Source organism: Lissotriton vulgaris, chromosome 4_1 (genome assembly GCF_964263255.1).
Source record: "Lissotriton vulgaris chromosome 4_1, aLisVul1.2, whole genome shotgun sequence".
Classification (NCBI taxonomy): Eukaryota; Metazoa; Chordata; class Amphibia; order Caudata; family Salamandridae; genus Lissotriton; species Lissotriton vulgaris.
In genome coordinates, this window is record NC_141691.1 from 1,177,941,591 (window position 1) to 1,177,955,154 (window position 13,564).

The following is a 13,564-nucleotide window of genomic DNA, read 5'->3' on the forward strand; positions in this document are numbered from 1 at the left end:
GGGGGATGTATCTAGTAGATAAGCTGCCAACTTGTGAGCCTGGTGCCGTGAGTTTGAATTCTGCTCTTGGCACTTAACAAACTATTGTGTGATTCTGGGCATAACGCGTAATGCCCCTGTCCAAATATGTAAATATGTGAAATACAACTGGAGGTATGTGGAAGGTAAATGTCCATTTGAAAGACTTGACCCGGATTGTGAGTAATACCGAATTCCACAGGGTAAATTCAAGGTGTCTGGAAGTCCCAATCCTGACTGAAATCTCCAAATGAATTGATGCAATTATAAGTTTGAACCCATAGAATGGGGAACAATTATGAGAACCCATTTTGTTTTCAGCTGGAAATCCACAAGGAATTCCTAATTCCCTGGGTTTAATGCAGACATTTCCCATCTGCTCTGACTAGGTGTTAAATGTCCGCAAGGGACTCTTCACACTTCAGCAACGGTTGGAGGTGGAAGGGAAAATGTATAACCTGTCAGTAGGGAGCTTTACATGCTCCATCCATGCCCCAGCTGAGGGCTGGATGGGGTCCAGTTAGATGGTCAGGTTTCAAAGCAGCTCTTTCCCGAAGCAATTTTACCGGCTAGATTTTCTGGCTGGTTACATTAATAATAATAGTCAAACTTGTAAAGCGCCTGGTTACACCAACTGGTGTGTCCCAGCGCCTGAACACAGACTCTTTAGTGAAGGATAAAGAGAGGGGGTCTATGCGTGGAAGAGCCAGGCTTTTAGTTTCTTCTGGAAGAGAGACTCTGATGGTTTAGTGTAGAGAGAGAGAGAGGGAGTGCATTCCAATTCTTGCCTGCTAAATAACTGAACGAACGCACTCTCATTCTAGCTTGTTGTACTTAAAGAACCATGACCAAATATGTTCCGGTTGATCTAAGAAGGTGAGTTTTTAAACTGTTTTCTTGGGGAAGGAGAAGGGCCCAATTCTGTGGCCACCATGCCGATGACCAAATGGAGGTGGATTTCCCCACCACTAGAATCTCTGTTTTACTGCCATTTAATTTAAGGCAGGCAAGATGACAAGTCCTGCAGGCAAGCCGAAACATTAATGGCTGCTGCGTCAGAGGCCTGCAACAGCGAGGCAACCAGTTGTGTGTCATCCGCATATGACACAAAGGTGACTCCCTGCCGTTCCATAATCTCAGCCAGAGGTGCAATATAAAGGTTAAAGAGAGTAGGGCTCAAAATGGAGCCTTGAGGGACCCCTTAAGACAACGCTATGCTTTTGGAGAAACGAGGTTGTGTGCCAACCGAAAGCTCCTAATCTGCAAAAAAGAGGCCATCCATTTAAGCGCCGCTTCATCCAACCCACCTACTCTGAGATGCTGTAGAAGCCATTTGTGGGTTACCGTATCAAAGGCCGCACTGAGGTCCAGTAGGACCAAGGCCACTGTCTGGCCTTCATCCACGCTTCTGTGTATTGTGTCAGTGGTAAGAAGCAGTGCTGACTCAGTAGAGTACGTAGCTCTGAAGCATGATTGTGTAAGGTGGAGTAGATTATGCGGATTCATGTGATTAGTTAATTAAGTATTCGCCACTTTTTTAGCAATTTTGAAGAGATAGGGCGCAAGTTCTCCAGCTGACTCGAGTCCGCTCCAGGCTTTTTCTTAATAGGGAGGGAGACCGCTTGCTCTCGTGACTTTGGGACCACACTACCCGCAAAGGAAAGCTCAAGAAGCTGCCTAATGTAGGGCATTTATCATCTCCAGGCCATCTCTCATAATTTTGGGTGTAGGTGGATCTGTGGGAGATCTACGAGAAGTGAAATGATTGATTCCTAGTGGGGTGGGGAGAGATATGATTGTTGCTGAAGTTTTATTGGTTTTAAATATTGTTCACACTGTTAGGAGTTAGTACAGATTCTCTTAGCTTTGGAGGGGTAAATACCTCTCTGCTTTCTTTATTCTTGCAAGTGTAAAACTGAATGCTGAAAAGTTCTTCCATTTCCGGAAGACTTCTTCTGGAGTCTTTACAATGCTGACATCTTCTCGTACTTCTGAATTTCCTTGAGACCCTATTCTATGAACCATCCTTATTCTAAAGTTAGAGCCTTAATTAGATGACTTTAGAACCTATTCAAGTTCAGGTGAGAGATTCAGAGTTTCTTTAAGGAACACCTATTGCTATTTCTCAGTTTTTTTTATTGCTGTGGCTGGGATTATTTCAAATCTAATCTTCACTAATCCTTCAGCACTCGTATGTCACCCCATCGATTAAGTGTCTTCTTCTTCCAAATATCAAAACCTATATCTCGATCCAAAAGCTCACGGTATGCATAACCCCGGAGCGAATGTGGCGTTTCTAAAAACCTTTGGTGAATAGTGACCAAAAGGACAAGGACAGTTGTTTTAGCCCTGAGGAAGTTTTTTGGACAAAATTGCTCCAATAACGAAACACATGTGTCGGCTTTAGTGTTCACATTATTCGGAAGATTATATTGTTTGAATTATCTGGAAGTGGAAAGAACATTTGAACAAGTCTTCGTGGCAAATTACAAAAAAGAATAAAGCAAATGAATCACGGACTCAGATTGAAGGCTATTTTAGTAGTAATAAGCTTTATTCGATAAAATTCATATCATAAAAGCATTTCATACATTATAAAAAAAACATTAAAATAGCAGTCAACAGCATAAGGACATGTCATAGCAGCATGTTACATGTGAAGGTTCAGTCACTGGATTAAGAGTTTCCTTGCAGTCCTAAGGCGCCAAGCCCAACCCAGAAATTTTGCCATGCAGGTAGAAAAGAAAGGTCTGGCATCTGTACGTAAAATACGCAGTGCTTCTAAATGGGAGCGAGTACCCAGACACCTGCAGAGGGGCTTCAACCACCTACGTCTCGGGCAGCATAAACATTGCACTCAAACAGCATGTGAGACACAGACTCAATCCTTAGGTCACAGAAAGGGCAGTGAGGTACAGTTTGGGCCGGCGGTTTCCAAGTGGACGTAAACTCACATAATGGGAGCACCCCCAACCTAAACTTGATGTACAATGATCTGTCCCATGGGTTCTGGATAGTATCCAAATAAGGTTCCCTTGATGGTAACTCTTTAATCAACAAGAACAGTGATACAGATTTGCAGTGAATTGTACTGCAAACCCTCTCACTATCTACCCAAGCCCAATAGATCTTTTTGAGCTGGTGTTTCGGGGGAGCAGATTTGTTAGCCCAAGCATCTCCTAATCCTAGTTTATGCAACAACTTCTTGACTTCTCTGAGCCAGATGATTTTTTGCGAGCCGGGCAGTGATATAATGTCATTCAGAGCTTCTGCATAACTTCGAAGCTCATGCACATTCCAGATTCTGGACCATAACAGGAGTGGGCGTAGTTTCGCTTGATCGCAGATAGCCCGGGAACCTGCATCTAGCAACAATGGGATGGTTGGTGTGCTGTGGGGCAACCCCAGAAGGTCTTTATGAAAGTTATTCTCAAGGCGAGCCAGAGTATCGACTTTATGAGTGCCCCACAGTTCGGCACCGTAAAGTGCGGCGCTCACAACCCTTGCCCTATAGATGTCCAAGGGCGGCCCAATAGGTTTTAATGGTGAGGCACGCTGCTCCTTGAGCAAGGCACCTGCCACCCTTTTATGCGTCAAGAACACTTTGTGGTGATGTGCCTTCCAGGTCATTTTGTCACTGATGCGTATTCCCAGGTAGTCAAATTCTTTGACGCGATCAAGTGGAACAGAATCTAGGAGCGGGGGAAAGACAGATTTTTTGGGCGGATTGAGAACCAAAAATTTGGTTTTCCCTATATTTATGGCCAAACCCCTCTCGTCACAAAAGGCCTTAAAGCTGGAGAGCAGCGATTGGATGCCCATTGGGGATTTCGAGATGAGGAGGGTGTCGTCCGCGAACAGGAGCGTCGGAATTTTCCTGCCAGCGAGGGTGGGAGCGTCTGATGGTTGCCGAAGCAAATGCTCCACCACTCCGTTGATATAAAGAGAGAACAGAGTGGGGGCAAGCACACACCCTTGCCTAACGCCCCTGTCCACAGGTATACGAGATGTTTTCTCACCCTGTGTACCCCATCTAATTTGGGCAAAATTCCTGTCGTGAAATTTTACAAGGAGCGAGAGCAGGTAGGGGGGAAGGCCTAACCCATCGAGGGCGTTCCATAAAAGTGCTCGTGGTACTAGGTCGAACGCAGTCCGCAGGTCAATGAAGACCAAATACAGACTGCCCCCTCCCAGCACCACCACTTTCCAATAGATCATCAGAAGGCGGAACGTCTGCTCGATTGTGCCTGTTCCTGCTCTGAAGCCCGCTTGGAGATCTGACAGGATATTATTTTCATCGGCCCACTGACTGATTCTGCCCAAAACCACTTTTCCTGCCACCTTTTGGGAAGAATCCAGTAAACTAATTGGCCGATAGTTCGCTGGATCGTCCCTAGAGCCTTTTTTAAAGATGGGTACAACTTCAGCGCCCCTCCAGGAATCTGGAAAAGCACCGCCCAGCAATACCTCATTCAAAAGAGAGGAAATTAATCTGCTCCAAGAAGACGGGTAGTTCCTGATTAGATCTCCTGGGATCCCATCCGGACCTGCCGCTTTATTTGGGACGATGGATTGGATTGCTTTTTCAACATCCGAGCAAGTAAATAGCTCGGCCTGGCACAAGGGCGCAAAAATAGATTTAGGCAGTGAAACCGTGAGTGGGTCCCCTGACTGGTGAGGATCTGAAGGTGGTGCAGAATATAATTTCAGAAAATGGTCGAACCATACGCCCCCTGGGATGTTACAAGTGAGCTGCTGGTCAATCGGCTTTTCCCTGGCTCTTAGAAGATCCCAGAACCCCTTGGCATCCTTCCTGGTGCTTGCCTCTACTAGATCTCCCCAAAAATTAGAGTCATATTCCTGCTTGGCTACAGCTAAGGTTTTTTTATAAGTTTTCCTAGCGGCCCTAATATCAACTACATTTTTAGTTTTTAATGTGGCCACGAGTTCCCTCTTTGCTACGCGACATTTGCCTGTAAACCATTTAGCTGATTGTTTCGCGGGGCCCCTACGGGTAGGTTGGGGAACAATAAATAGATTACTCAATGCCAAAACAGTCTCGGTATATAGGGGTAGAATCGTTGTATCAGATTGCTCTGGGGTGTCCATCTGAGACTCTACTCTTTCCAAAATAGACCCGGCTTGGGTCATCCTTGTGTCATCAGCTGCAACTTTTGCCCACTTCAGGCGCCTACTACAGTTTGTGGGGGCTAGTTCGTGGGTAGATTTCCAGGTGTGGCCGAGAAAGCCTTGGTTTCCACCCTGCCAAGGTGATGAGATAGTTAGTGATAGGGGATTGTGATCACTATCACTTGATGCTATAACCTCCATGTCTTGATGGTGTTGCCAGAGGTTGTAATTCAACAGCACGAAATCAATCCTTGAAGTGTGGCCTGGTCTGTTGTAGGTGTGGGCACCTGATTGGTCAGATTTGGAGCGCCCATTTGCAGCACGCAAGTTGTGCTCCATGCAAAGAGCGGTAATCTCGATGGCATTTTGCGACCATTTAGGGATCGGGTCAAGGCTAAGAATAGGAATGCCTCTCCTAGAATCCTGCTCAAAAGTATCCAAGATATCTTCTCTGGCCAAAGGTTCAAAGCAGCAATTAAAGTCGCCTGCGAGCATTACGTATGAGTCCGCACTGCAGGCTGCCAAATTGTGGTCTAAGCCTATAGAGGGTAGATGGGTGCGCCACCTTTGGCACCCCTCAGGTAGATATTAAAGAGTTCCAAACTTCTTCCCCCTTGTGGGTTATCGTTAACCACTGGAGATCAGCTGACTGGGTGTTTCTTACTTTCGCTCTGAGGTCCAATGCAACGTTGATCCAAATCATTAGGCCGCCTGAAGGGCGACCTTTGGAACCTTGTTCCTGGGCAGCGGGGATAAAAAAAGTAGAAAATCCCACTCGGTGTCTTGGCTCCATGCACCAGGTTTCCTGGAGAAGGCAGATGTGATATAGATCCAGGAAATCATTCCATTCAGGGTTGTTGAGATTACGATCAAGGCCAGCCACATTCCAACTTAAGATTTTTAGGGCAGAGTCTTTTAGGGCGGAGTCACTGGGTGGAGAAGCATTGGTAAGAGCAGTGGGCCTGGGAGAAACAAACATATTCCCAATTTTAGGAGACCTTACAGGTAGCTCAAATTGCTGAATAAGGGGCACAAGGCAACCAGAAGAAGAAGGACCTGATGCTTCGATAGAGATGGGTTCAGAGTGGGACCTATAAGGTGGGTACCGCCAACCTTCCCTGTCAGGAGTTTTATTTATACCAGATGTGGAGGGTTCCCCTACAGACCACAGGCTGGATGGTCGTGCCGCTTTGTTTATTACCGACTCTAGACCAGTGCAATCTTTGAAATCATGCCCCTGCCGTGGCAAGATTGCCGTGCAACGTTGGATGGCTGAGTGCACTGGGAGTCAATCCACCTCCTCTAGAGTCCCAAATCTATTATACGTGGAGAGACCGTTCCAGTGTAAAAGGGTCTCCTTCTGGCCACGGGGCTTATTAAGCCATGGATGTTGCTGGACCAGTGTCCAGTTGTCCCCCTGAGTTCGACTTGGTCGAGGGGGATAAAAGAAGGATACTGGTTTGGGTGTAACTAGGGAGTCATCATTATGTGGCCACTTACAAATGTGATGTGCCGTGTGGGGATCTTCAAAGGTCTTTACTACGCAGTCTCCCGGGATAGTTTTTGGCGTTGGGCCTACCCAGGGAGTTCTGCGAACCATTAATACACGACTTCTTCGACCATTGGGGATTGGTCTGTTTACATTTAGCCAGTGCATTATTTTATTTTTGAGCGACCAGTGATTTTCAAACTGGCCGTCGCCTATCATGGGAACACCCGTCAGGACAACGTGGTAATCATTTGTCTCAGGGGGGAGGTCGATATAGCCACCTCTAAAGTTGTCTTTTGCTGGAGGGACTTGGGATTCAGTAGGAATCGGCCTGTTAGGTATTTTATGATTAAGAATTTGCTGGTGGCGTGAAGTGACCCGTGGAGGGGCGTTTGGTTTTTCACGAGCCTGCTCCACTGTAACAGTCCTAGGTTTGGGGACAGGTTTTATTAGAGGGGAAACATTAGAGGAAGTTTGGTTGGTGCCAGGTGCAATGGATTGTGGCACTAGGTCAACAGCAGTAATGCCCTGGTTCTCAAGAGTCTTCAACCCCAGAGTAGCCAAAGCAATAATGCTCTTCTCCATTTCTAGCAGGTTATTTTCAATCCTGGAGAGTCTTAAATCTAGGGGTGACAGTAGCTTTTTGAGAGTCTCCCATACCACCTCTATGAAATCCTTATTAATATTAGATGGCTCATCCACTTCAGGGTCCGCACCTGCTGCAATATTAGTGGAGGGAATAGATGGAACCCCTTCCTGACCCCCGCTAGGTGGCTGCACATTGAAAGTAGGCTCTGCGCCAGCACCAGGTGCTATGGTGTTAGTTAAGGGCAGATCTTTGGGAACAGCAATTTTCGCTTTTTTGCGGAAATAAGCAGAGCGAGAATTGCGTTTCCTCTTTGGTTGTTTGCCACTTGGGGTAATGTTAGGTGCGTTTTTCAGAAACGGAACACTTGGGGTTGGAATGGGCATACTAAATTGTGTGGGCGGAATTATTTCTACATTATTTACCTGCGCCACCTGACAAGTAACCGGGGTCGGGGAATGGTGAACATCGACCTGGGTGATTATACAATGTGGATGGGCCGGGCGCTCAGGGGTGACAGAAGCAGCTATGTGGCCTAGGGAGGATTTCTTGGAAAGTGCAATAACTTGGGACAGTCGTCTAGCAGCATCTAGTTCTAGCGAAACCCGGTTTTGGAGTTTGGAAATCTCTTTGTCAATAGCTATGTTAGTACGTGTAATAAAGTCATCCATAGGACCACTAATCTGTGACCCACCTTTCGATGTTTTACTACGAGTAACCATTGCATTCATTGCAATGAGAGCACAATGGCAAGGGTGGGTATTAGGATCCTAAATAATCTATGGAATCCAGATAAACCAGGTGAAAATGGATGGGCCAGTCCAGTCCTCTCCGTCCTCGAACGGCCTCAAACGGCCCGCTCTTTGCCCGGTCTTAGCCCCGGACGCTCCCGCGCGCTCCCGCGCAGCGTCTCTCTCCAATACTTATGAGCCAAGACCAAGGGGTGTGTGGTAGAAAGGTGGGGGCGGGGCAATCAGGGAGAGCGGGGCCAGGTGGCTCAGCCTCACGCTCGCAGCCCTGAAGCCTCGCACGCCCCCAGAGAGCAGCCCAGCAGGAGACAGCGAGCTGATGGTGAGTTTTTACCGGCAATCCGCAGCGGGACCCGCGAAGCGGGTTCCGCAAGTCGTGGCGAGTTGACAGCCTTAACAAGGGATAGCTCCAGCCAGGTCCAGCAAGCAGCAAGCAAACAAACAGCGTCCCAAGAGGGGAAGGTCCAGATGCCTTTTAGGCTGTAGTAAGGTGGGGGCGGGGCAATCAGGGAGAGCGGGGCCAGGTGGCTCAGCCTCACGCTCGCAGCCCTGAAGCCTCGCACGCCCCCAGAGAGCAGCCCAGCAGGAGACAGCGAGCTGACGGTGAGTTTTTACCGGCAATCCGCAGCGGGACCCGCGAAGCGGGTTCCGCAAGTCGTGGCGAGTTGACAGCCTTAACAAGGGATAGCTCCAGCCAGGTCCAGCAAGCAGCAAGCAAACAAACAGCGTCCCAAGAGGGGAAGGTCCAGATGCCTTTTAGGCTGTAGTAAGGTGGGGGCGGGGCAATCAGGGAGAGCGGGGCCAGGTGGCTCAGCCTCACGCTCGCAGCCCTGAAGCCTCGCACGCCCCCAGAGAGCAGCCCAGCAGGAGACAGCGAGCTGACGGTGAGTTTTTACCGGCAATCCGCAGCGGGACCCGCGAAGCTGGTTCCGCAAGTCGTGGCGAGTTGACAGCCTTAACAAGGGATAGCTCCAGCCAGGTCCAGCAAGCAGCAAGCAAACAAACAGCGTCCCAAGAGGGGAAGGTCCAGATGCCTTTTAGGCTGTAGTAAGGTGGGGGCGGGGCAATCAGGGAGAGCGGGGCCAGGTGGCTCAGCCTCACGCTCGCAGCCCTGAAGCCTCGCACGCCCCCAGAGAGCAGCCCAGCAGGAGACAGCTAGCTGACGGTGAGTTTTTACCGGCAATCCGCAGCGGGACCCGCGAAGCGGGTTCCGCAAGTCGTGGCGAGTTGACAGCCTTAACAAGGGATAGCTCCAGCCAGGTCCAGCAAGCAGCATTTAACTTTTCTTTTGAATTTGTGTACTGAAAAACTTTCATTGTATAAAATAGATTCACATATTGTATGCTCAGGGAATCATAACCATATTTATATTCATGCAATTGCTAGCAATTGTGAATTAACAGTCGGGGTGGTGGCTGTTCAGATTTCCTTAGAAGCAAATTAGAATTAAAGGACCAGAGGGACGTATCCACCCGAGCTTGCGCAGCATACACCTCACCGCCCCCTTTTGTAGAAATAACTAATTTAGTGAGCACTAGGTGAGTGGGTGAGTGTGTGCCTATTGTGTGTAAGTGATGATTCAGAAATGATCTGATGTAATGAGGAAAAAAACGGTCATCAGGCATGTCATAAACATTCTCAATCAGTACCAATATTTAGAGGAAATGATGTTCACCTACCCACTGGGCCCAATTTTGCATTAACACGGGAAACATTGTGAAGCAAGGACTGCAAGACTTTTAATGAAGGCAAGTACTCATTCTCTTAATCTGTATGCAATGTATAATACCAATGGGTATACTCACAAAGGTATTCTCTGCCTTGAAGATAAGATTATGGCCAAGAGTTCCTCATTTTTGTCTGCAGGGAGTTCACAAAGGGATCCCTGGTGGGAGTAAATTAATTTTACCACAGGTCTAGAGAAATAAGCAATAGTAAGTACCATGGCAGGGGTCGTAAATGGGTATTACAAGACATGGAATTTTTGGAACACCACAAACGTACATTTGCGGGAATTCCCAAACTTCGATTAACGCACTTTTCACTGTTTCAAATGTTGGTAATGTACTCACTTCAAGAGATGAAATAACTCTTCATTGAGGATGGGAAAGGTAATTGATTGCTGCGACTAGCAGAAAACATGTTTTGCCTGTGGGAAAAACATATGTTTGCAGTACTAAGCATGGAAACCTGTGCCGGGAGCACTTTTTAGGTCGAGCCTGAGCCAGCGTGCATTTATTGCTCTCCAAGACTTATTATAGAGTAGTAGCGAATAGAAGCCTCGCCCACTCTCCGCCCATGTTTTCCTTTGGCTTGTGTCATTGTCTGTCCTAAATGCTGGTTTCTGATTCATCAATAGGCTTGTTAGTCCCTCCTTAGTACCGCCTCCTCTTCATTTGTCACCTCCCATGGCGACTGGCCCCTTCACTACAAGTGTTACACGGTATGTATTATTTAGACTGTGAGCACTCTTTTCTTTAATGAGGTTTTCCTTCTGACTCCTTTACTCCCCCCTCCCTCCTGTTGTCTGTGCCTTCTCTCCCCCTCCCCCAGCCCACATTCCAGTTGTCCGAGCCTCCTTGCCCCTGCCTGCCCATGCCTTCCCTTCCATTGTCCGTGATGACAATCATTCGCAATGCCATAGGTCTCGCATTTGCATTGCAATAATGTACGTTTAGTCAGAGATGTACATCACTGTTCATACTTTTATGTCTTTCTTCCTGTGTTCTGAGGGTACAAGTCCTATCACATTGTCAGTTGATCTTTCTGTTATATTTGCCACAGAAAAAAAGAATAAAAATAGAAACCTTACCCACTGGAGACATTTCAGGCACTGAGGCAACGTACGGTCCATCGAGGAACTTGGGCTCGTTGTCATTGATGTCCTGAATTTTGATAATAAATTCGGATTCGGGCTCTAGTGGTCTCTCGGACTTCCGGTCAAGCGCTTGGGCCCTCAGCGTGTATTGGGAGCGCTCCTCCCTGTCCAGCCTCTGTATGGCATGAATATCACCGGTTGTGTCATCGATTGTAAACATGGTACCAGCACCTTCTCCAGACAAGATGTATTTGATTGATGCATCTCCTTTGTCCATATCTGAATGAAGCTGTCAATCAATAATATAATTACATGAATATGTTGGCAAGAAACGAAAACATGATTTTCTAAGAAAAAAATGTGTTTAGCCCTGATTTTCCAGAGAAACTTTACTGTAAATCCATATACTTTTAAAGAAACAATTTACCTAAATGTTTCCTATTATTGAACCACTTTGCGGCATACATACGTATGCAGTTCTTTTGCATCAAAATAAAAATATCCTAGCCATCTGGGCTCTGATACGTAAGTGCCGACATCATGCAATCTGTATTTCTGGACACTTTTTGAGCTCAGACGTACTTTTGTGTTACTGATGTAGGTGTAAGCGCATAAAGACATTTGCAAGGTACACAAACTGTGTGCCACCCTGGACCTGGAGCAGATTTAAGGGCATATTTATTAAGATATCATGCAGTGCAGAAAGTCACCTTTTTGTGCTGCATGATCGGGAATGGACAGGAATGCACTGTACTTAACAATATAGAGTTCATTCCTGTCCTTTCCCAAAGCTGGCACACAATGTGCTGCCTAGCGCCAACTCAGGCCCCCAAAGCCTGCATTTTAATTTGTATTGTTTTTGTGAAGGAAGGAAGACCTTCCTGAACAAAAACAATCATTTGAGGCACACTCCTCTTTCTGTGTGTGCTGCAGAATGCTGCACACACAAAAAGAGGAAGTTACGGGTAGAAATAAAGAAATTTCTCCTCATTATGCCTCACCTGGGGAGGCGTAGCCTTTTGACGCTTTTGCAGGTCTACCAGTAATTGTAAATCTGGGAATGTGAAAAAAGCCATAGGTGCATGCAGGGGGAACACCCATGCTCCACCCATGGAATGCCTCCCTGGGACAGAGTAATGCAAGGCATCTATTTGCGCTGCTTTGCATTACTCTGGATTTACGAAGCCACTCAGGGCCATGCAAAGTGGCCTTGAGTGGCTTGATAAACCCTCCTTTGGTTTTGCGTTGCCCTTGCGCCTCCTTTCATTGCACAAGGTTGACGTTAAACCTACATAAATATTCCCCTCACTGCACCCTAGTGTGCCTCTTCGGAAGCAGGTATATAGGTACCAGATCCAACCAAGCATCCCTCCATAGGCAGGTGCAGTCATGTGCTGCACCAACCTCTGGGGGACTCTTGCCCACCTCCCTAAAGCCATCCCAGTTGGACACTCGCAGAGAAAGACAGAGTAGCGTTTTAAGGGTGTGCCCAACATAGATTGCGACCAGGCCTCATGTATTGTTAGATTGTTGCAGGGGCAGTATATCATAAAATAGAGCACAGTCCTACTTATTGCCCGCGCACTCTGATTGTAAGAACATGGGAATAGAACTGGGGATAGAACATCATTGCAAATTGGCCTGTTGTTAGAAATGGGGGTCTCTAGTTGGCACAGATAAGTACCTTTGTCCAAATAGGGACCCTTGCTTCTAGTCAGGGTAAGGGGGATACACTTCTAAAATAACCCCTGCTCACCCCCTTGGTGGCTTGGCACGAACAGACAGGCTTATCTCAGAGGCAGTGTCTAAAGCATTTGTGAACACACACAGTAATACAGTGAACTACAAATGGACATCACACCAGTTTAGAAAAAAATGAATCTTTATCTAAACCAAAACAAGACCAAAAGACAAAAATCCACAATACAGTATTACAAATAAGGCTTTCAAATAGTAGAAATAGTTCAGTTCAATGCAAGTTATAAATGCGAACATTTTCTCAAAAGTACATTAGATGTGTCATGCAAAACAAACAAAATGGCCACAGGGAAGGTGATGCTTCGGTTCCTTACACTCAGGGAAGGTGATGGGTCGATTCCTTGATCGGGGGAGTTAATGCGTTGGTTCCTTCCTGCAGCGCAGAGGAGTTGATGCGTGGGGTCCTTACTGGAGAGGAGGTGATGCGTCATTTTCTTACTGCGGGAGAGTTGATGCATCTGTTTCTTACTGTGGCCCCCAACAGTGTGACAGTCTTGGTGCCTCGATGCGATGTATCGATCCGGTATGATGCATGGTTTTGTGCAGCCGCACAGCATGCTTGCTTTGGGATTGGCGCGTTGATCTAAGAATTCGGAGATTGTTGCACCCAATGCATCGTGCAGCAATTTCTCGAGCCGCGGCAGGCTCTGCAATGATTTCTTTGGCGATGCGTCGGAAAACAGGTGCGGATTTGACATGCTTTATTGGTGTTGCGTCAATTTTCCAGCTCACAGCGACAAAAAGTCTCTAGAGGTCCTAAACAGCAGCAGGCACCTCTATGCAGGTTAGAATTCCCAGCAAGGAAATTCAGGGGAGCTGGTGGTGAAGTCTTTGTGTCCCTGAGACTTCAAAACAGGAGGCAAGCTCAGTTTCAAGCCTTGGAGATCTTTTCTTCAAGCAGGTGAAAAAGCAAACAACAAAGTCCTTTTGCTCCTATCCTTGGCAGCAAGCAGCCACTGCAGGCCAATCCAAGACAGCAAACAGCACAGAGGTAGTATTCTTCCTCAGCGTATCCG

At 47.1% G+C, this 13,564-nt stretch overlaps 1 protein-coding gene across 1 annotated transcript in view; it reads right to left on the reverse strand.

Moving 5' to 3' along the window:
• The window catches only part of CDH20 (cadherin 20), a 287,836-nt gene that overhangs the window by 139,981 nt on the left and 134,291 nt on the right, over positions 1–13,564 (reverse strand). Inside the window, exon 3 of the mRNA XM_086965411.1 lies at positions 10,785–11,079. Coding sequence (XP_086821537.1) covers positions 10,785–11,079 — 295 coding nt within the window. The remainder of the gene's footprint in view (positions 1–10,784; positions 11,080–13,564) is intronic.